Source organism: Myotis yumanensis, unplaced genomic scaffold (genome assembly GCF_028538775.1).
Source record: "Myotis yumanensis isolate MYYU_CA2020_CCGP unplaced genomic scaffold, mMyoYum1.0.hap1 SCAF_15, whole genome shotgun sequence".
Classification (NCBI taxonomy): domain Eukaryota; kingdom Metazoa; phylum Chordata; class Mammalia; order Chiroptera; family Vespertilionidae; genus Myotis; species Myotis yumanensis.
This window is the reverse complement of record NW_027223766.1, coordinates 45950690-45973311: the sequence shown is the minus strand read 5'-3', so window position 1 is coordinate 45973311 and position 22622 is coordinate 45950690. Positions and strand designations below refer to the sequence as shown.

The 22622-nt window shown below is 41.7% G+C and overlaps 1 protein-coding gene and 1 long non-coding RNA gene across 2 annotated transcripts in view; both read right to left on the bottom strand.

Moving 5' to 3' along the window:
* Positions 1–1057: 1057 nt before the first annotated feature.
* On the bottom strand, positions 1058–12261 carry LOC138993170 (uncharacterized). Its single transcript, XR_011468240.1, has 3 exons — positions 11673–12261; positions 7568–7928; positions 1058–1211 (listed from the first exon to the last, which is right to left on the bottom strand). It is a non-coding gene; the product is annotated as an uncharacterized lncRNA (long non-coding RNA).
* A 2324-nt stretch (positions 12262–14585) lies between these two features.
* Positions 14586–22622, bottom strand: part of CDH17 (cadherin 17) — a 53695-nt gene continuing 45658 nt past the window's right edge. The window contains exons 16-18 of the mRNA XM_070392257.1: positions 19739–19855; positions 19489–19602; positions 14586–15468 (exon numbers count right to left, since the gene is read on the bottom strand). Coding sequence (XP_070248358.1) covers positions 15368–15468; positions 19489–19602; positions 19739–19855 — 332 coding nt within the window. The 3' untranslated portion in view covers positions 14586–15367. The remainder of the gene's footprint in view (positions 15469–19488; positions 19603–19738; positions 19856–22622) is intronic.

Sequence of the window (22622 nt, the reverse complement as noted above, 5' to 3'; positions counted from 1 at the left end):
CACTTTGAAAATGTTTACGGCTCTATGACCAACTGTCAAAATAGCAGAATGAGGGCCTGGAACTCTGCCACCCAGAGGTCTGGGTCATGCAGACAGACCCACAGAAGTAGATGCATGGAAGAAAGGCTTGCTTTTGACTTTTGCTTGATAAGCTCAGGAAATGGGGCAAAGCCGCCGAAGTCAGGTTCTCCCTGGTTCGCTCTCGGCACACCGGGGTTTTGCGGTTCTGCGCGGCCTCACATGATTCCATTGCTTTTCCAAGCTGATGTCATCCTGGAGACGGGCTCTCACCCTGACTTGGCAGCACACTTCCTGCCTGTAAGAAGATCACTCGGGGCTCTACGCTCTTCTCACATTTATCTTTGTTTGGGGTTATTGAATGCTGAATCCACGCCTTGGCCACTTTATCCCTCCACTGTCCTATCTTTTCTTGATAAGGAGCTAATGAAAAGTAGATGGGTTATGAGTTATGTTGTTAATAATCTCTCTCTCTCTCTCTCTCTCTCTCTCTCTCTCTCTCTCGTTTGATCATATATTCCCAGTCATTAGGCAGAATTATAAACTGGTAGTTTCAAGGGGCTTATCCAACTTTTCTCTCAGACTGTCCTCTCACCTCTGATGGAATGCTTCCTGGACAGAGGACTAACTGTTGGAAAGGCAGCACCGCCTATGAGATGCTGCTGGTTTTGGAGGCAGAAGGTCTGGATTTGAGTCTTCATGCTGTGATTTGCTGGGACATATTTCTGGCCTCTCTCAACTGACCTCATTTGTGAAATGGGCTAATAAAGCATTCAGTATCTGGAGGGCTCAGGGGAGGGTCTCAGTAGAATATTCACCAGTTTTCCAGGGGTGTCCTTTCGGGGTCACAGTCGCTACTGATTGTCAGCATAGAATAGGGCAGTGATGGCGAACCTTTTGAGCTCGGTGTGTCAGCATTTTGAAAAACCCTAACTTAACTCTGGTGCCGTGTCACATATAGAAATTTTTAAATATTTGCAACCATAGTAAAACAAAGACTTATATTTTTGATATTTATTTTATATATTTAAATGCCATTTAACAAAGAAAAATCAACCAAAAAAATGAGTTTGCGTGTCACTTCTGACACTCGTGTCATAGGTTCGCCATCACTGGGATAGGGGGGTCATCAGTCATTACATCCGGTCCTGAGGCGGCCATGGCACGGCTTTGATTTTGCTGCTTTTCTGGGCCTGGAGCGGAAACACAACTGGGGCCTAGATGTCGTCTCTATTTGATCAAAACTCTGTCTCTGTGGCCAGCAGACCGAGGTGTTGTTCCGAAGATTATTGAATGTGGGTCAGAACCTCACTGTCCTGAGGACTTAACGCTTAAGGGAGTGGTCATGCAAGGGCTTCTATGGGAGTCCTGTGAGGCTACCCCCACCCTTGTTCCTTCTCTAAGGGGCCTACCACATGACTAGCGACATGCCACGGGAGGGAAGGTCATGGGAGGGTCCAAACCACACCACCCATGATATGAGAGGGGAAGAAAGGTCAGTCTGGGCATGAGTTCTCACGATACAATACTTGTCCTCCCCGTTTTGCCAATTGCTAGGCCTATTGTTCCTGCTCTGCTTATGTCTGCCTAACCGCCTACTATGTCATATATTAATTATATTAATTATATCTTCTATAATAATAAATGTGTAATATGCTAAGTAGACCGGACAGCCAAACGACCTTCTGGACGACCTTCCGGACAAAGCCGGGCTGCCAGGGCCAAGCCTCTTGCACAAATTTCGTGCACTGGGCCTCTAGTATATATATAACATTGGGATATTTGTGTTGTTTCCACCTATAGTGAATAGGGCTGCTATGATCACTTGTGTGCAAGTATGTGTTTGAGTCCCTGTGTTCAAATCTTTGGGTATGTCCCTAGGAGTGGAATTGCTGCTACCCGTCCATTGTTATGTGTGCCCCTTTTACCAATGCTGCAATTTGAGCCCCAGTGACTCTATCTGCCAATGTGGCTTCCAGAGAAAAATCAATAACCCCTTTAAATTAAAGATCTGTGAAAGGATTTGAGATGATCACCTAAATGCATCTCAGCCAAAGCTAAAGAAGTTGGCTCCTGGGAAGAGTAAGGAAGCTGCCCTGCATGCTTCCCTTGCCTCCCTTTTCTTCACAATAAAGATCTCAGCCAGATTGTGAACTCCTCAGATGGGCTGGGTGAAGTTGGCTGTGGTGAGCCCATGGATGTGTATAAGTCTGAGCCCAAGTGCTGGATTTAGGGACATCTATGGAACCGTTTCCAAAGGGCAAGCCCGCAGGGTGTCTCTGTACCCTTGTGTTTGTATTCTCTTGTTGGAAGTCGTTCAGCTGGCTGACTTATTGTTTATACTGGCTGCCATGTAAGCATTATCTAGAACAAATTTTGAAAATTAGAACAGCAGAGGGGAAAATAGAAAGGACTTGATACTAGCCAAGCTTAAGGTCAGTTCTCTGAATTACAACATGCTACCTGTACGGTGACGATCTGGGTTGCAGCAGCAGGTTTTCTGTCCTCCACCATGTGAATGCCCTGTCTACTAAATTTGGAAACACTTCACTGTGGCAGTTTTAAGGCCTTAAGTCACCCTTGGCTTTGGTTAGGACTAATTCTAAGAAATGGATGCTGTTTTAAACAACACAGGTCCCAGAGTTCTCCGTTGGCAAGCTGCTCAATCTTGGAAAGTTAAGCGTGTGCTTTATGTCAGTCAAAGGGATGAGCACAGGGACATACAAGGTATTAAAAATAGTTGTGGGCAGTCAGGAGTCCTTCCCTCACCTTGGCCTTTTAATTCAAGAGCGGTTACTTCTGATGCAGGCAAACGGTGGCCAAGTGCCTCTGCAAGAGTGAGGGTTCTCACTCTCTGGGCTGTGGTGCCCCAGCTGCTGTGAACCCTCAGAGCTCCCCCCACCCCTGAGACTCAGATTTTCTGCTGTGACAATGGGGCAATTAAACAGAGATGAGGTCGCTAAGGTAGTTAAGTTTCTGTCCATAAATCTTGGTGAGAACCTTGCACAGGCCCTGCTTAAATTCTTTTTTTCTTTTTTTTCAGAATCCCAAGGTCAACAGGAAAAACCCTTTGGTAGCCAGCTTGCTATTTTGATTCGTAACTATCCTCTTCATCAACCTGACAAAGTGTTTTAACTGGTGATGGTTTTCATACGAAAGCTGCATTCGCACCTGGGGATTTTGTGCAGATTTTAGTAAGGTATGCAGACGGAAAACTGCAAGGAGGCATCTAGAAGTACAGCATTCAGATCTAGAAAAATAACTAGCAAACAATCCAAGGAAAAATTCGAGTTTTAAATTCTGTGGTTCCAAAGGAAGCTTCCCTTGCCATCTCTCCACAAAAAGCACGAATTTCGTGCATCAGGCCTCTAGTATCAAGCCTGTGGCACGTAATAGTTTGCAAAACCCTTTCATTTACTGGGAACCAGGCATTGTGCAGTGTAATCTTCTCCCAAACGTAATCCCTGCTTTACAGAAAAAAGAATTGAGAATCTGGAGGAAATAGAGCCTAGTCATCAGCAGTCTGGGTTCAGAAGTAAACTGAACTAGGATTAAATCCTGACTCCACCTCCATCAAGTTAATGGATTTCTCTTTGCTTAGTTTCCACATCTTTAAAATGGACCCAATGAAACCTTAGTAACTAGGTCTTCCGGTTGCCAAGGGGGTTAAATGAGTTGATATGTAAATGTAACTTAGCAAGGAGCGTTCAGAAAGGGGTCCTTCCACTACCCTCTGCTGTGACATGTTTTTGTTGTTGTTTTTTAAATATATTTTTATTGATTTCAGAGAGGAAGGGAGAGGAGAGAGAGAGAGAGAAACATCAATGATGAGAGAGAAACATTGATTGGCTGCCTCCTGCATGCTGCCTACTGAGGATCGAGTCCACAACCCGGGCATGTACTCTGACTGGGACTCGAACCCTCCTGATCTCTTGGTTCATAGGTTGATACTCAATTACTGAGCCACCAGCCAGGCCGCCATGACATGTTTTAATCCTTTGGCTTCTGTTCTCGTAATAGGCTCCTATCTGTTAGTATCCATTAAAGGGAGGCTACAAAATTGAGTCCATCCAACCATCCACAATATAGGCCCTTTCATTGGAAATATTTCACAAAACCAGTTTTTCTCTTTGCTGAAATGGTGATAAGAATGGTTTCAATCTCAATGGGCTGTCAAGAGGATAAAGTGAGATAATAAATTCAGTGCCTTTATCAGGGGCAGAAATAGAATAGTGGGGATTAGCTATTATTATAAGAAATATTAATCATGCTCTGTTAACTGTGATTCTTTTGTTCTGATTAAAGAAAGCACATTCTGACCTGGCTGGGAGGTGTACACCCCGAGACCTGGGAGTTAACCTCGAAATGCCGTCCATTCTCCTTATCTGAGAACTGCCTCTCATTGTGGAAAGATGAACAACCTTGTTGCCGAAACAATGGAGTCCCAGGTTGCCACCACCTAGAGGCACTGCCCTTTGCAACCCCCCAGCTCGCATTGCCTGTAACCTGTAACCACTATACCCATTCCTGTCATACTTCTCCCTGTAATCCTTTTCCTTCTGCCCAATATAAGCAGTTTATGGGGGTGGGGGGAAGAGCAGATTTTTGTGTGGATGACCTGCGGCTCTCCCATGTTGCTGGCAATATTGGAAAATAAAGCACTCACATATGATTCAACCCTGTCTCTACTTAATTGACTCAAGTAGTGGCAGGTAGCCTGGACCCATTCGTTGTCCGGTTTCACCTTTAATCAATATACTATTTACTGTCTATTATTATTTTTACTATCACTTAACCTTTAAAATCTATACTGATTTCCTTACCATTCTACATTTCTCAAGGGAAGAAACGATCTGTCCTTACTTTGCAAAAGAAAAATTTACAAGAATAATTATTCTTAAACCATATCCATTCATTTTCTATTTTCAGACTTGACCATTGACTTAATTGCGCCATGTACACTGCAATTCATGTACGAGAGGACCAAGCATTCTGGAACGACATCTCCAAAGCAGCACTATTTACAGTGTGGCCTTGGGCAAGTCACTTGACCATTTTGTGCCTCGGTTTCTTCAGCGGTTAAACAAGAGGATCGAACAAAAGTGTCTTTTAGCACTAAGATAACATGTTGAAAATCTTGCCATGTGTGTAGATACAGATGAGTATTACCTCTCCATCATAATTATTTTTATTGTTTAAAACTGATGCCGTTGTAATAACCTGGTTATTATTTAACAGGAAAGGAGTGAAAGGGAAGACTAAATAATGTAAGTCTGCCGTTTACACAGCTTTACCAAAAAGCTGAACGTAACATTCCCCAAGTCTATTCCCTGCTGACTGATGGGGGAAGGGACTGTTCAAAGGCAGTTTAGACACATGCCCAGTAAGGTCCGAATGACATGGGGAAATGCTTGCCTGTCAATCACACCTGGAAACAGGCAATTGGCCGGGGTGGGCATGGCCATTGCAAGCATGTGAAGTCTAAATATCTACACAAACTTCTAGGCCAGTGGTTCTCAACCTTGGCTGCACATTAGAATCACCTGCGAATCTTTTAAAATCCTGATTTCTGGGCCTCATCCTCGGGAAATTCTGTTTCTTTGTTATGGGCTGGGGCCACAACATTAGTAACAAAGAAACAGAATTTCCGGAGGATGAGGCCCAGAAATCAGGATTTTAAAAAGATTCCCAGGTGATTCTAATGTGCAGCCAAGGTTGAGAACCACTGTTCTAGACAAAGGAGCCACTCTCTCTTGGCTCCAGGGTGCCTGGCTCTTGGGACTCCAGATTTAGAACTAGATTTCCTTACAAAGTTGTGACGTTCCCTCAACACATTGGGAACCCTCTTAATTACACCTTTTCCTTGGAGATTTCCCCCGTTCTTTTTAATATATTTTATTGATTTTTTTTTTTTTTTTTTTTTACAGAGAGGAAGGGAGAGGGATAGAGAGCTAGAAACATCAATGAGAGAGAAACATCGATCAGCTGCCTCCTGCACACTCCCCACTGGGGATGTGCCCGCAACCAAGGTCCATGCCCTTGACCGGAATCGAACCTGGGACCCTTCAGTCTGCAGGCTGATGCTCTATCCACTGAGCCAAACCGGTTAGGGCTTCCCCTGTTCTTTTGCTCCACCTCCTCTGGCTTCTTTCTAGGCCTATGGGTAATTCTTGGAACTTACTTCCACCATCATCCTGGTTATCCTCTTAGTTGCTTTTTTGTTCCCTACTCCTTGGATTCTATGACTTGGGTTTTTTCAAGTCTGGTGATTCTTGGCTGCCTGTTCATAGCTAAGTGTGGAAGCTGTGTGTTTACAAAAACATTGACAGTCAACAGACTGATCACGTATTATATTCCAGGCACTATTGAGTCCTTGGGACTTAAAAGAGAACGTGCAAATGGAAATAATATAAATCTAGAACTATAATTATACGTACAGATCTATAAATGTTTATATACAAGGGACAGTAGTGGCACAAAGGAGGAATCAGCTCCTCTCAGGCAGACTGCCCTTCTATACTAATAACGATAATAGCGTCAATAGCAGTATCTGTATTTGGTAAACTCCTACTCTGTGCGCGTACTATTAAATCTCTATTTAAGCCCAGCTGGCATGGCTCAGTGGTTGAGCATCGACCTATGAAACAGGAGGTCACAGTGATTACAAGCTGAGCTAAGAGGTTTGAGGAGAAGAAATGCAACTTGTGCCCGGCCAGTGTGGCTCAGTTGGTTGAGTGTCATCCCATGCATCAAGAGGTCGCCAATTATGATTCCTGGTCAGGGCATGTGCCTGGGTTGTGGCCTTGATCCCCAGTAGGGGCGGGATGGGGGTGCAGGAGGCAGCTAATCAATGTTTCTATCTCTCTCTTCCTCTCCCTTCCTCTCTCAAATCAATAAAACATATTTTTTAAAAACGAAATGCAACTTATAACTAGGACACTTGACATACACTGCAGGCTTAGGTAAGGCTTTCCCATTAAAGGGAAACTTGAACTGAGACCTAGATATTGAGCTAACTAGATGAAAGGCTAAAGAGAGGGGAGTCAGGAGCAGAGAGCTCCCAATAAAGAGAATAGCATGTGCAAAGGTCCTGTGGGGAAGAGACGAGAGAACGCCGAGTTTGAGGAAAGCCAACAGCAAATGCTGACTGGTTTTGGGGACAGCACGAGGCAGTGCCAGAGCCTCTGGGAGGGTGTGGAGATGGATTACGATTTGCCAGTTGCCTTCACACTTAGGTCTCATGGTAGAGAAGTGCTCTGGCATGAAGGATTCCAGACTCCGGCTTCCTGCGGGAATTTAATGTGCTCATGTGTTTCAGCATCTCGTGCTATGCTTGCCCAGGCACCGGTATCTGCTAGTTTGGGTCTTCATCTCCCGGGCCCCCATCCTTCCCTTCTGCTACATCCTGGCTCTGTGGCTTAGACAGAAGGGACCAAGAACGCCCCGTCTGCACTAAGAACTGGGAGGTGGTGGCCCCAGTTTCTCTGCACTCTTTGTAAAGAGGCTTCCTTCCCTCCCCCCCACGCCCCCGGGGCATAGAATGACTCACCATAATGGAGAGGCAGACAGCTGAAGTACATTTGGCCAAAGCCAGTAGCACATTGTGTTGCAGAGTTCGTTGGCTTCCCTACGCCAGGCTTTCAAAAGCAATTCAAATAAGAGATGGACCAGGTGCCAGGGCCCATCGATCTGCGTCTGCTAGGATTGAGGTGGATGTCAGCCATGTCCCCATTTGGCACTTCCCTCCCGGACCTCGCCAGGAAAGCACTGGAGATCGCCTGCTGATGGAAAACGGGCTGCCTGGCTTGCATTCACTTCGTTTATCTGGGTCTCTGCACAGTGGCATGGCCTTCCTCCACCATAGAATTGCCATGTTCGGATCATTTGACTTTGGCATTTCGTTTTTATTTCTAGAAGTAAAAAATATTGATAATAATCAGAGGCCTATTGGTTATTGGAGAACAGCCTGTAAGAATTACGGGGATCAGTCAGCCCTTGACCCGTGGAAAGAAAGGAAACACATTCAGAGAATGAGAAGGTCCAGTTGAGGAGCTGCAGTGAAAGGGGGCGAATGTTAGCAGCATTTCGGGGTCCTTCCAAACCTCCCTCCAAACTGGACTGGCTCTCTCTCTCTCTCTCTCTCTCGCTCTCGCTCTCTCCTGGTCCACTCCTCATTTGGAATGCAGCTTCAATACACCCCATTTTGCTCTACTTAAAAAACAACACTGGACTGGCTTTGTAGAGCTCAGGGCTCTTACAGCAGAGCTATTTCTTTCCCCGTGTGGGGTCCTAAACGCTGAACCATATATAAAACAACACACTCATCACCGAACACGAGCCCAGCCCTTTCGGGGTCCTGGATCCCAGAAGGAGGGCTCCCAATGGAGTGGGACAAGCATTGATCCTCGACCTCGGCGGGACCTCCAACTACCCTAACACGTGACATGACATCGGAGCGAAAGCCAGCCACGTTTGCATGGGGAGGCCCGAGAAAGCCTCGGAAGGCTCTCTGGTCCTCACACCCTCGTGGAGAAGGGCCCCGGGCAAGCCTCTCACTTCACAAAGAACTTGTTGACAACGCATGACGGCTCAGGGTCCCCTAACTCTGCTTCTCTAGCTGTCGTCACTGCCGTGTGCCCTCACCAGAGAAAGGCTGCCGATGGGGCTCCTGGCTTCGTGGTAATAATTAACATTTACTGAGTTCTTATCAGGGGCCAGCCACTGCCCTAAGCAAACCCCATCTCATTCCATCTTAGAACAATCCCATGAGGCAGCCTGACGGAAAGATAAGAAATCTAAGAATTGGAGGGATTCAGCTGATTGTCCAAAGTCCCCAGTTCAAGGCAGAGGCTGTAAGATGGGCAGTCTGGTGGCAGGGACTTTGCTCTAAACGGGAGCTAGCACACTCTGCCTGGTGGGCCATATCTGACCCACTGCTTGTTTTTGTGAATAAAGTTTTATTGGAACCGAAGACATTTGTTTAGTATTGTCTCTGGCTGTTGTCATGCTGCAAAGGCAGAGCTGAATAGTTGTAACAGAGACCCTGTGGCCCACGGAGCCTAAAACATCTGACTCTTTTCAGAAAAAGTTTGCCAACCCCTGCTCTTGAGCACGACGCTAAAAAACCTCCCTGCGGATTAAATCCAAGTCCCAGACTGCGCATTCATCCCCGCCAGCCCCTCAGTCTCCAACCTGGGAGATTCCATGATTGACCTTACACTTCAGGGGACCTTAAAATGCTTGCTCAGCTAACTGGATTTAATCCGCATTTAAACAACCCCAAACTTCCTTCTAAAACTGTAAACATTTAGGCAAAAAATTATATTTGCGGCAGCCTTCAGTGGGTGAGACAAATCCTGGAGGTCAAGACTAATGGCTCTGACCGTGCGACAAGGACAGCCTTGAAGAACAGCGAACATCTGTAGCAGTTTCTTGTAAAATGTGTTATTCTGTGCATAGCTCTGCCATAAGCTGACCAGAAAGAAGAAAAAAGACAATTTATCGCTCAGCACTTTGGAAAATAGAATATGTAAGCAGAACCTCAAGGAGACAGGAATAAATAACAGCCTACACTAGTCCCTGCCATCTTGCAGGCATCCCAGGAAGGACAAGCAAAGAATGAGGGAGGAAGTGGGTGTCTTTTCCCAGCGGTGGGAAGGGGGTGTGGGCAGTGGGCACTCAGGCAGGCCTGAAAAGGGTTGTCCCTTTTGGGGTGGTGCCTCGGAACCAGATGATACCATATACCCCAACTCCATTCAGTCTTTGCCATGGGGTTTGCCCATATTCAGGGTCACCAGTGCTGCAGTGGTGCGGGAGGAAGATTGGGATGGGAGGCCTGGGGTCAAGTCCCAGCTGTTTGATCACGTGTCACCTGAGGAAGTCAATGAAGGTGTGTCTGACAGAGTGAGATGAATACAAGTACTGGAGCCTAATAGTTCTGTGTGTAAATCTCAGCTCTGCCTTTACTTCCAATGTCTTATGCAAGTGACCCCTCTGAAGGCAAGGACTCTGTTTATTCATCCCTGTGTTCCCAGCACCCAGGAAACAACAGGTACTCAATGTTGAATGAATGAATCTCTTTAAACCTCAACTGTGAAAATTATATGAGTAAGTAAATGTCAAGCCTAAGCATTTAGCAAGTGCTCAATAAGTATTACAAAGAGGACAATGGGCCCTAACTGGTTTGGCTCAGTGGATAGAGCATCGGCCTGCGGACTGAAGGGTCCCAGGTTTGATTCTGGTCAAGGGCATGTACTTTGGTTGCGGGCACATCCCCAGTAAGGAGTGTGCAGGAGGCAGCTGATCGATGTTTCTCTCTCATCGATGTTTCTAACTCGCTATCCCTTTCCCTTCCTCTCTGTAAAAAAATCAATAAAATATATATTTTTAAAAACAAAAACAAACAAAAAAAACAACAAAGAGGACAATGGGCCCAGCTGGCGAGGGTGAAGAAGAGGACCCTCACCAAGGAGCTAGTATGTGATGCTGCTTTCCTTACCCCCCAACTGAGAGGCATGACGAATGTGTCTTCTGAAGAGCAGGCGTTGGAGCCAGATGGCCTTGTGAAAAATAGGCCAATCTATGCTTTGGAATGTTCTAATGTGGAAACCCATATCCAAGCATGGGCTATGAAAAATATTATCTTTGCTATTTTTAGAAGCAACCACCATCTTTCTCTGAGTAATAAGCCTAATGTTCAGACTTATGACTCAAGCACTGTAAGCGAATGAAATCTTTATCAGATTAATATTTTCAAAATATTATCCCTATTGCACTTGCAGTCTTGCTCAGGATAACTCTGCCAAGAGGGATTCATTTGCTGGAGAGAGTTACAAATGAAGAGGAGAGAGGGCCTTGGGGGTGGCGGTGAAGGCAGAGAGCTTGCTGGCCACTGGGCCAACCTCTTACAGCTATAGAACAACCTCTGAGGACTTAAAGCACCTCAGATGGCCAGGCTCTTTGATCCCCAAACACAGCAACCACAGTGAGAGGCCCACAGGGCTGCTTTAAGAACACCTGTGACTGCCCTCGTGGCTCAGTGGTTGAATGTTGACCTATGAACCAGGAGATCACGGTTTGATTCCCCGTCAGGGCACGTTTCCGACTCATCCCCAGTGGGGGGTCTGCAGGAGGCAGCCGATCAGTGATTCTCTTTCATCATTGATGTTTCTATCTCTCTCTCCCTCGCTCTCTGAAATCAACAAAAAATATATTTACAAAAACAAAACAAAACACCTGTGACCAATGTTGTCCAAAGTAGAATTCTGTATAGTTGTGATTTAAAAGATTTTTTTGGGGGGGAGGGTCCCCTCTGCTTAAAAGTCTTGTCCTCATGGTTCTGTTTAATACCAGAAACATCTACATTTTGGAATGTCCCTATGATCACACATCTGGGTCTTAAGGCAGCTAGATCCAGGCCTTGATGAGAGAAGGAAAAAACAAAAGAGAGAACAATAATGCTATTGAATATCACTTAGCATACACTCCCTATCTGTGATACTTTGATCAAAGAAATATATATTTGGTCTTTGTCCCATTCTGGGCACATCTAGCAGTTCTTCTTTATCCACAGGGGATATGTTCCAAGACCCCAGCGGATGCCTGAAAACACAGGTAGTGTCCCTAAATATACTATCCTACAGAGACACACATACCTTTTCACTTTAAAGACGCACTTTATAGCTTCTCTTTGGCATATCCAAATTGCCAGCATCGCTACTCTTGTACTTTGGGGCTTTATTATTTTTCCATTTTGCTTTTGGAACATATGATGTAGTTTAAAAAGCTGCTCATGTCAGCCCCAAAAGTTGCTCATCTGAAAGTAATTCCAGTTGAGTAATGTAATGATTGAAACATTTCAGAGCTTTTTCCAGGGCGTCCAAACTCTTCTTCACATGGCTTAGAAATTCTGCATCACTCTCCGACTGTTCCCAGCTGTTGGGAAGCCTTGACCAAGTCTCTCCGTAGCTCCAAAGGGGTTTTCATACCTTTAACTTCTTTAAAATATTTTTCAGTTGATCTTATAATCAGGCTCTGATTGCAGCACAATGCCAGAGACAGGAACAGTCCAAGGAGGGTAAATATTATTGTAAACATTCGTGGAATCATCTGGTGGGAGAATTTTTGAACCTGGAGTCTGGAAACATCTAAAATTCTTTCTGAAGACCTGACAGGATTCTGCTGAGTGAGAAGATTAATGGAAAGAAAACTGCATGGGAAAAGGCTGTAGTGGTTGTTACCATGACTTCCTGTCTGCTTATGAGGAATTAAAAAAAAGTAATTAATAGTAATTGTGAATTAAATGCATAATTCATGAATCCAGAAAAGTTGATCCTTAGCTAAATGGATAGTGTCCTAATTCAGGGAGCAAATATCCTGTCACCCACCAAGATGGCTCTATGGCTAAGGCTCTCATAGCAGAGCAGGCTCCACCGTGTACCGTCAGGGTGAAGGCGTGCTCACCCTCAACAAATGCTTTTTTTCCTTCATTTTCTCTCCTTTCCCTCACTCTCAGAATTTGCCTATGCGTCTTCTATGTTCTGAACATGATTTTATAAAAGGGCTAAGGGCATTACTGATGTTAAGCTCTATTCAAGAGCTGGACATAAGAAGAAAACTCTTCAGGGCAGAATTCCAGAAAATACAGACCCAAAGGACTTCATTCCTAGCCAAATTCTCATATGGCTCCTCAGCCCAGGAATTAGGGTGTTTGGGGAAACCATTATGGATGCTGACCTCGCTTTTACTGTGCATCACTGAGCAACTCCCAGTGTTCAGAAAACACCTCAGACGGCCATATTTTAGAACCCCTTCAAGGATTTTAGAAGTAGAGATAGATCTCACCAATTATAGTCAACTGTTCCTGCCCCCCTCCCCCCCACAGGTATAATAAAGCACATGATTTGATTCACTTACTTTTTTAAGTACTTGCACAACTTAGAATTTCATGGATTTCCAGACCATATATTTTGAAGGTCAAGACTTGTTACTGTTTTACACATGTTCTGCCTGCTGTTCAATAGGCATTTATTTATCTTACTTGTCTGGAAGGATGTTTATTATTCTTGTATCTCCAGAGAGTATCAAGTCTTGCTTCATTATTTGTATATGTGTCCACTGGTTTTGGTTTATATGGTTAACAGGCAAAACGTTCAACTCAACAGAATTGAGGCAACTTGTTCTGCCAAAAAGAGCAAATAACTGAACTTCTAGAACAGTGGTTCTCAACCTTCCTAATGCCGCGACCCTTTAATACAGTTCCTCATGTTGTGGTGACCGCCAATTTCATTGTTACAAATTGAACATAATTAAAGCATAGTGATTAATCACAAAAACAAAATGTAATTACATATGTGTTTTCCGATGGTCTTAGGCGACCCCTGTGAAAGGGTCGTTCAACCCCCAAAGGGGTTGCGACCCACAGGTTGAGAACCGCTGCCAAAACCAAAGGCCTTGGGAATGCTTTGGTCTTTCAGTAATCCTACATAATAAAAGCCTAATATGCAAATCAACGAATGACAGAACAACTGGTAGAACAACTGGTCACTATGACGTGCACTGACCGCCAGAAGGCAGACACTCAATGCAGGAGCTTCCCCCAGCCCACAGGCCCCAGGCCACCCAAGGCAGGTGCCAGTGGGGGCCCCCCAATTGCCCCACCGGAAGCCCCAAAGATCAGCCCTGATCGCCGGCCAGGCCTAGGGACCCTACCCACGCACGAATTTCACTCATTGGGCCTCTAGTGATAATATGATTTCTTGAAAATAAGCAGGACAAGCAATAATGCAGTTTTTTTTAAGTGACCTAAATGTCAGGTCACAGTCACTCTTGGCCAATAACACACAAGCAAAAATATCCATAGAAGCTGCTGAGGATGTTAGACTATCCCTTAGGTGGGGGAACCATTTGTGAAGTAAATACGCTTTTGGTGTTTCTGCATTTTGTTCTCTTTGGTTTGTCTTTTAATGTGTGGTGATACAGGAGAGAACCTCACCCATCATGAGCCTCCCAATGGCCTCATGTGGAAAACAACAACAAAACGAAACACAGGTGAAGAGTTCGAAGCACAGGATACAAGAAAGCAATCCTGAAGTCTTAGAAACAGAGTTTGAATATTTTCTTTGGTTTTCACTTTTTTTACTTTAAGAATAGAAACCCACAAGCAGGATTATTTATGAAAACTATAACTCCGTGGCCTGCTTCAGCCATGACTGTAAGAGCACCTTTCTTAGATCTGAGTTCTTTTCAGAAAATTCTGAGAGGTTGTGTAACATTGAATGCTTTCAAGGCTCAAATCAGGAGTCAGAAAACAAACAACTCTGGGACTAGAAATGCTCCCAAATCTCTAAGGTTCTCATTTAAATTTAAAAATTTCTAGCATATTTGCCTTAAACCCATTCCATGGTCACGAGAGCAGTGACATTTTATTTCCCCGTAGACCCCTCCTCTTGGGCTAACTCTACGTGGAAGGCCATTGTGATGAACAATAGGTAACCGTTGTTATCCAGCCCTTTTCTCAACAAATGCAAGGAACGAGGAAGCAGAACCAAAGAGATTCAGGCAACAAATCCAACCACAGCCAACATTTATTCTTGATTTTTGTCACGACTTCTTTCATGCTTCCTTATTTTCCTCCACACATTAAATATACAACAACCAAAAATTTTATTAATATACACATAAAGAAAACATGGGCAGCACGCAAGTGTAGTAGGTAGTACGTAAACCCAGCCAGGGGCTGTTTCTGCCGTGGGCCTCTCTGTGGTCTGTGGAGGGCTTGTGGCGCTCCCAAGTAGAAGAACCGCAAACGAAGAGCAACACAAGCCACACTGAACTAAAGAAGACTAACAACACCCAAGAGTTTCTGTTCAAACTAAGGGACAAAGTTCATCTTTTAATTTTAAATAAAACTTCACTTTGTTTTTTTTATCCAACAAATGTTTTTAAATTACTGAAATACTAAAGGAGAAAGGAAGGAGACGAAGGATGGATAAGAAGCATAAACTGAATCCAGGAAGTTCTGTGGTAGATGACTGATAAATCTCCTTGATAAAGAAAAAAAAAACCCAGACTATTTCATCATCCCATCTTTCCCTAAAGGGGAAAAACACATATATTTTGTTTTGGGATAAATAGCTAAGGCTTTTGCAGAGGGGAAAGTATTGTGAGAAAATGGAAAATATCTCTGATGTCTATAGCACACAAAATACCTAAAAGTTATAAAATATTAAAGGGCAAGAAGGCATATCTGTAAAAAATTACAGTGCATATGTTGGATGAAAAGCAAAAATTGTGGGATTAAATGGTGGTGTTATCCAATGGCACTTGGGACAAATATTTCTTTTCAAATTCAGTTTCTCAGAGGTGTGGCTTCAGATCCCTGAGCACTTTCAACATTATCTTTGCCTTTATTCTTCTTCATTCGTATAAACACAACTGTTAAAATTACACCTGAAAGAGAAAACTCAGGGTCAAATAGATGGAATCTTAAAATGTACTGTCACATTTATTTATAAAGCAGTAAGTATCCTGGTAGGAAAAAGTGACTCATACAACTTCATTTACGCTTGTGGTTCAACAAAATTGTTTTGTCCTGGTGAAAAGGGGATTGTGGGCCTTGACCTTCTTAGATAAGTAAGCTTATCACTTTTCTTATTTTCAGTAAGTATGCACCAAATCCTAAATCATATCTAAGCTGGTAGCTATTGCTTGGTCTCTATCAAAGAATATTGAGTCTAATGCCTGCACTACTCTGAAAATTAAGTGTGTAAGCATCAGACAGAGTTCCTGAGCTTTGTACATAATCAATAAATGTTGATTCCAGTCTTTCATCCCTTTCCACAGAAGAAATAGTCCAATCAGAACAACCAGAAAGTTGTTCTCAGACGTGTTCACCTGCCTAAAGCCTACTTTCACTGTGTCCACATCAAATATCACATTTCTTTGTCACCTTCCTCATGGCTCCAGATTGAGACTATCTAACCTCTGAGATTTTTCCTATTTCTGAACTCCTTTAAAGTTACATTGTGCCTTTTAGCACTAAATGTGTACTACAAATCAGAGACCGATATGGAAAAGGGAGTAGTTGTATTTTAATTAATGTGGCAGCTAAGTTCACAGGAGGAATCCTGGCAGAAAAGACTGGATGCTCAGAGACCCATTTAGAAACTTAAACAAGGACCCTGGCAGATGGCCCTTGGTGGTTCTGGAGCCCCTCCAAAGAAGTGCCCCAATCTGGGGGGGGGGGGGGGGGCTACCCCCACACACCTCTGCCACCCACAGCAGAGGCCTACACGCTACATCAGTGCATCAGCAGCAGTTGCAACTGAACGCCACATCCAGCTGAGCCAGGGGTCTGTCACACATACCAGTGTAATCGTGACAATTGTGCCACTGGGCCCCACAGAACACCTCTACATAAGGCCACTCTCAATGCTGTAAGACATGGCTGATCTACCTAATATGTACAGTAAACACAGAGACTGAGGCAAAAGAGGAGACCGAGGAATATGTTCCATACAAAAGTACCAGACAGAACCCCAGAAAAAGGGCCCAATGAATGGAGATAAGCAATCTTCCAGATAGAGTTCCAAGTAATGATCACAGGATGCTCACTGAGCTCAGAAGTATGGATAGACACAGAAAGAACCAAAAGATGGAAAATGTAAAAGAGAACCAATAAGAACTGAAGAATACAAGAAACTGAGATGAAAAAAATGCACAGAGGGAATCAATAGCAGATTAGCTGATGAAAAAACAAACAAACAGATAAGTGATATGGAAGACAAAGTAATGGAAATCACCCAATTAAAACAGCAGAAAGAATAAAATAAATTAGGAGAGTATCAGAGACCTCTGGGACATCAAGTTTACTAACATTTGCATTAAAGAGGCTCCATAAGGAAAAGAAAAAGGACAGAAAACCTATGTGAAAAAATATCAGCTGGACAATCTCCCTAGCCTGGCAATGGAAACAGATACCCAAGCAGGGGTGGGGAAACTTTTTTCTGCCAACAGCCATTTGGATATTTATAACATCATTTGTGGGCCATTTAAAATTATCAACTTATCAATTAGCCTGCTATCGTTTGTCAAACATTTAATTAACTCACCCCTAATGCCTTGGCAGGGCCAGACCAAATGATTTCGAGGGCCTTATATGACCTGTGGGCCAGACATTCCCCACCCCTGAACAGGAAGCACAGACAGTCCCAAACATGATGAACCCAAAGAGACCCACACGAATAATTTAAATGTCAAAAGTTAAAAACAAAGAGAAAAATCTTAAAAGTAGCAAGAGAAAAAAAGTTACATACAAAAAAATCCCCATAAAACAATCAGCTGATTTTTCATCAGAAACTTTGCAGACCGGAAGGGAGTGGCACAATATATTTAAAGTGACGAAAGGAAAAACCTATAACCAAGAAATACTCCACCAGATAATCTTGCCCTTCAGAACTGTAGGAGAGAAAATGAGTTTCTCAAACAAGCGAAAGCTAAAAGAGTTCATCACCACTGCACTGGCATTGCAAGAAATATTAAAGAAACTTCTGAGAGCAGAAAAGGCCAAAACTAGATATAAGAAAATATATAAAAGGAAAAAAATCTCACTAGCAGAGGCAAACATGTAGTAAAACTAGTGGATCAACCACTTATAAAGCTAATATAAATGTTAAAAAAAAAGCTGTAAAATCATTTATATCAACAATAATTAGTTAAGAGATACAAACATACACACACAAAGAAAGATATATAATGTCAAAAACATAACATGGGTGAGGGATAGAGATGTAGTACTTTTAGAAAGCATTTGAACTTAAGCAATCAACAACTTAAAATAGACTATTATATACTATTATATAATCTCATGGTAACCACAAACCAAAACCTTTGATACACACAAAAATAGAGAAAGAAATCTAAATATAACACTAAAGAAATTCATCAAATCACAAGGGATGAAAGCAAGAGAAAAAGAAAGGAACAGAGAAGAACTACAAATATAACCAGAAAACAACAAACAAACAAAATGGCAAAAAACACATACCTATCAATAATTACTTTAAATATAGACTAAATGCTCCAATGGGGGGCTGAAAGGAAAACATATCAAGACCTATACATAATGTTGTCTACAAAAGACCCACTTCAGATATTCAGATATTCACAGACAAAGTGAAGGGATGGAAAAAGACATATGCAAATGGAAATTAAAAGAAAGCTGGGGTAGCAACACTTAGACAATATAGACTTTAAAACAAAGATTGTGAGATGAGACAAAGAAGGGCATCACATAGTGATAAAGTGATTAATCCAACAAGAGGATGTAACACTTGTAGACATCTATGCACCTAATGTAGGAGCACCCAAATATGTAAATAAATAAAATACTAACTGACATAAAAAGAGAGATGGACAGTTATACAATTATCGTAGGGACTTTAATACCCCACTTTCATCAATGAATAGATCATCCAGAGAGAAAATCAAGGAAAATTTGACCTTAAAGGACATATTAGACCACATTAACTTAATAGATACATATTAACATATATATTTTTTTAAGTGCATATGAAACATTCCCTAGGATAGAACACATGTAGATCACAAAACAAGGCTCAATAAACTTAAGAAGACTGAAATCATATCAGGCATCTTTTTTTTACCACAACGGCATGAACTAGAAGTCTACATGGGGGATAAAACTGGAAAAAACACAAATACATACAGACTAACCAACATGCGTCTAAACTACCAAGAAATCAAATAGGAAATTAGAAACTATCTTGAAATAAATGAAAGCACAACTCTTTGAAATGTATGGGATGCAGCAAAAGTAGTTCTAAGAGGGGAGTTCACAGCTATAAAGACTGACTTTAAAAAAAAGAAAGAAAGAAAAGAAAATCCCAAGTAAAAGTAAAAAATCTAACTCTAAACCCAAATGAACTAGGAAAGAAAAAAAAGAAAAGGAAAAAAGTAAAGAGAAGGAAAAAATAATTAAGATTAGAGCAGAAATAAATGAAATAGGAATTTAAAGAAAAAAAACTTAAAAAGAGGTGGTTCTTTGAAAAGAAACAAAATTGATAAAACTTTACCCATACTCAAAGATAAAAAGAGAAATGGCCCAAAAAAATAAAATCAGATATAAAAGAGAAGGTGCAACTGAAACCACAGAAACACAGAGGATCACAAGAGATTACTATGAATTATAATTATACACCAACATTTATGCTTTAAAACCTCATATTTCCCAAAGTAACCCATCAGGCAATGATAGGAAGAGGTTGATACTAAAATGGTACCTCCAACCAGGAAGGTTTGATATGGTTTACTGGTGATCTATATTCTTGGCTATAGCCCAGGTTGCCATTTGAGCAGCCACCAGAGCAACCCATTAAGACAGACCCTTAGGTGAGCTAATGTTTCTAAGGACCAGAACAGAAATCCTTGAATCTGAGAGATTACACTCACCAATGACCAAAAATGTGGTCAGGAGTATGCCAACTGTCGCGCCCACAGTAGGTATCCCAGGCATATGACCTACTGGCCGGAAACACCTCCCTTCCACACACGAGCAGAAAGTGACTGAAAAGCAGAACAGGATTCGGTAGTTTAGGTTTTTGAGTAAACAATTGCAGAACCTCATATCAAAGGTGACACATCTTTCAAACTACGCTTGGAAACAGACACTATCCCAGGTTGTCTGCAGCAAAATGCCTACCTGATAAAGAGACAGTCGCCTCCAAGGGTGGCCGACCTCCATCGTTGATGCGGATTGGGACGTTATAAACTTTCTCCTCGAAGCCGGTGTGTTTGGTGGAGAGTCTGGCATGGGTGCCTGTCAGAATAGGGGTAAAATGAATGGCAACTTCAGTACCCAGATCAGCAGGAATCAAGCTCATATTTGTATCACATACTGAGGGCGACTGGGAAACCGTTAAATATGAGTTAAACTGCCCGAAGTTTCTCCACTCCACATGTACCTTCCATAATGTCAAAAGGAGTTAATGCATTTTTTCAAGTCCTCAGTTTATGATTTAGAAACAAATACTAAATACAGTCAGTTATCATAATCCCCAGCAGTTACATTCATAAAGTTGCCATGAACACTGAATGATAAAGAAAAAATATTTGAAGAAATTATTGCTAATTTCCCCACCCCCAAATTTAATAAAAACTAAATTCTCAATCCAAGAAAATCAGCAAATCTTAGGGGAAAGGAAAAAAAAAAACACCACCACAACTATGAAAAGGCACATAATAATCAAATTGCTTAAAGTTAGTAATAAAGAGAAAATCTTAAAAGCATCCAGAGTAAAAAAGACACATTACATTCAAGGGAATAAAAAAGAAAAAAATGCAATGCAGAATACAGTGGAGAAATCTTTAAAGTACTGGGGAAAAAAGGCTCAATAAATTGAAATGTATTCCAGACAAATGTTCTCTGGTCACTATGGAATTAAATTAGAAATCAGTAACCAGAAAGATATAGAAAATACCCGAATATTGGGGAACTAAATAACACACTTCTAAATAACTCATGGGTCACAGAAGAAATCTAAAAAAAAAAAAAAAAAAAATTAGAAAGTATTTTAAACTGAATGAAAATGAAAACACAATACATAACTTTGTGGAACGCAGTTAAAGTGACACTAGAAGGTAAGTTTATGGCACCAAATGCCTATATTAACAAAGAAAGAAGTTCTCGAGTTAATTACCTCAACTTCCACCATAATGAAAATAATACAAGAACAAGTTAAATATAGCATAAGAAGAATAAAGAAAATAATATATATATCTACAAGCAATGAAATACAAAACAATAACACAATAGAGAAAAGCAATGAAATCAAAAGCTGGTTCTCTGAGGATATCAATAAAATGAATAGCCTTTAGCCAGATTGATCAGCGAAAAAAAAAAAAAGAGACATTATTTTCCAATATCAAAGTGAGGTCATACCACCACAAAGCCTAAAGATGTGAAGAGAATAATAAAGTAATATTACAAGTAACTTGTGCCAATAAATAAATCAAATGAAATAGACAAATTATTTGAAAGATATAAACTACAAACTCAACCAAGAAGAAGTCTATAACTTGAATAGCCCTGTAATCTATTAAAGAAGTTGTATTTGTAGATAAAACTTTCTACAGACAAAACTCCAGACAAATACCTTGGCTTGTTCCTGATCTTAGGGAGGAAACTTTCCTCTTTCACCATCACGTCTAAAGTTAGCTGTGGGTTTTCACAGACGCCTTTTGTCAGGTCGAGGACTTTCTCTTCTATTCCTAACTTGCTGAGAGGGTTGTTTGCTTTTTAAAAATTAGGAATGAGTGTTAAAGTTTTCAAGTGCTTTTTTTTGCATCTATTGAGATGATTGTATGGTTGATTCGTGTGTGTGTGTGTGTGTGTGTGTGTGTGTGTTTAATTTGTTAGAAATTAAAATGCACTGTTGAAAATGAAAACACAAGCCACCGCCTGGGAGAAAATGTTTGTAAACATGTACCTGACAGATCATGTGTATCTTTACTAGACAAAGAACGCTGATGACTCAACAATAGATGCCAAAGAGCCAATTTTTTAAAAATGGGCACAACATTTGTCCAGACACTTCACCAATGAAGATATATGAATGGTATATAAGTACATGAAAAAATTCTCACCATCATTAGTCACTAGGGAAATATTAATTAAAACCATCATGAAATACCATTACACTCCCACTAGAATGGCTAAAATTAAAGAGACTGAGCATAGCAAGTATTAAGGAGAATGCTGAGGACTCTCACACAATGGTGAGACTATAAAATGTTATAGACTACTTGGAAAGCAATGTGACGGTTTCTTTAAAATTTAACCATACAGCTACCATAGTACCCAGCATTGCACTTCTAGATATTTAATCAAGAAAATGGAAGTATATGCTCCAACAAAATACTTCTTCACAAATGTTCATTGCAGCTTTATTTGTAATAGCAAAAATTGGAAGTCGCCTAAATGACAATCAATTAGTGAGTGAATAACAGATTGTGATAGAGTCATACCATGGAATACTACTCTGCAATTAAAAAAAAAAGATGTATTGATACACACAACAACATGGCTAAAACCCAAAATAAATATGCTCAGTGAAATTAGCCGGATGAAAAAAGATTACATATTGTATTACTTTATTTTGATAAAATTCTTGAAAATGCAAACTAAACTATAGTAGATAGTAAGCAGATCAGTAGTTACCTGGTGATGGGGGAAAGGCAGAGTGGGCTGAAACTGGGGACTCTAACAGCGTGTAAAACTTTTTTTGGGGGGAGGGGGGTTGAAATAGAATTATCCTGATTGTGCTGACTGCATTCAATGGTGTTGACATATGTCAATTTTTATTTATTTATTTATTTTATTTTTCAATATATTTTTTTATTTCAGAGAGGAAAGGAGAGGGTTAGAGAGATAGAAGCATCAATGATGAGAGAGAATCATTGATCAGCTGCCTCCTGCACACCCCCTATTGGGGATCGAGCCTGTAACCTAGGCATGTGCCCTTAGCCGGAACTGAACTTGGGACCCTTCAGTCTGCAGGCCGAAGCTCTATCCACTGAGCCAAACT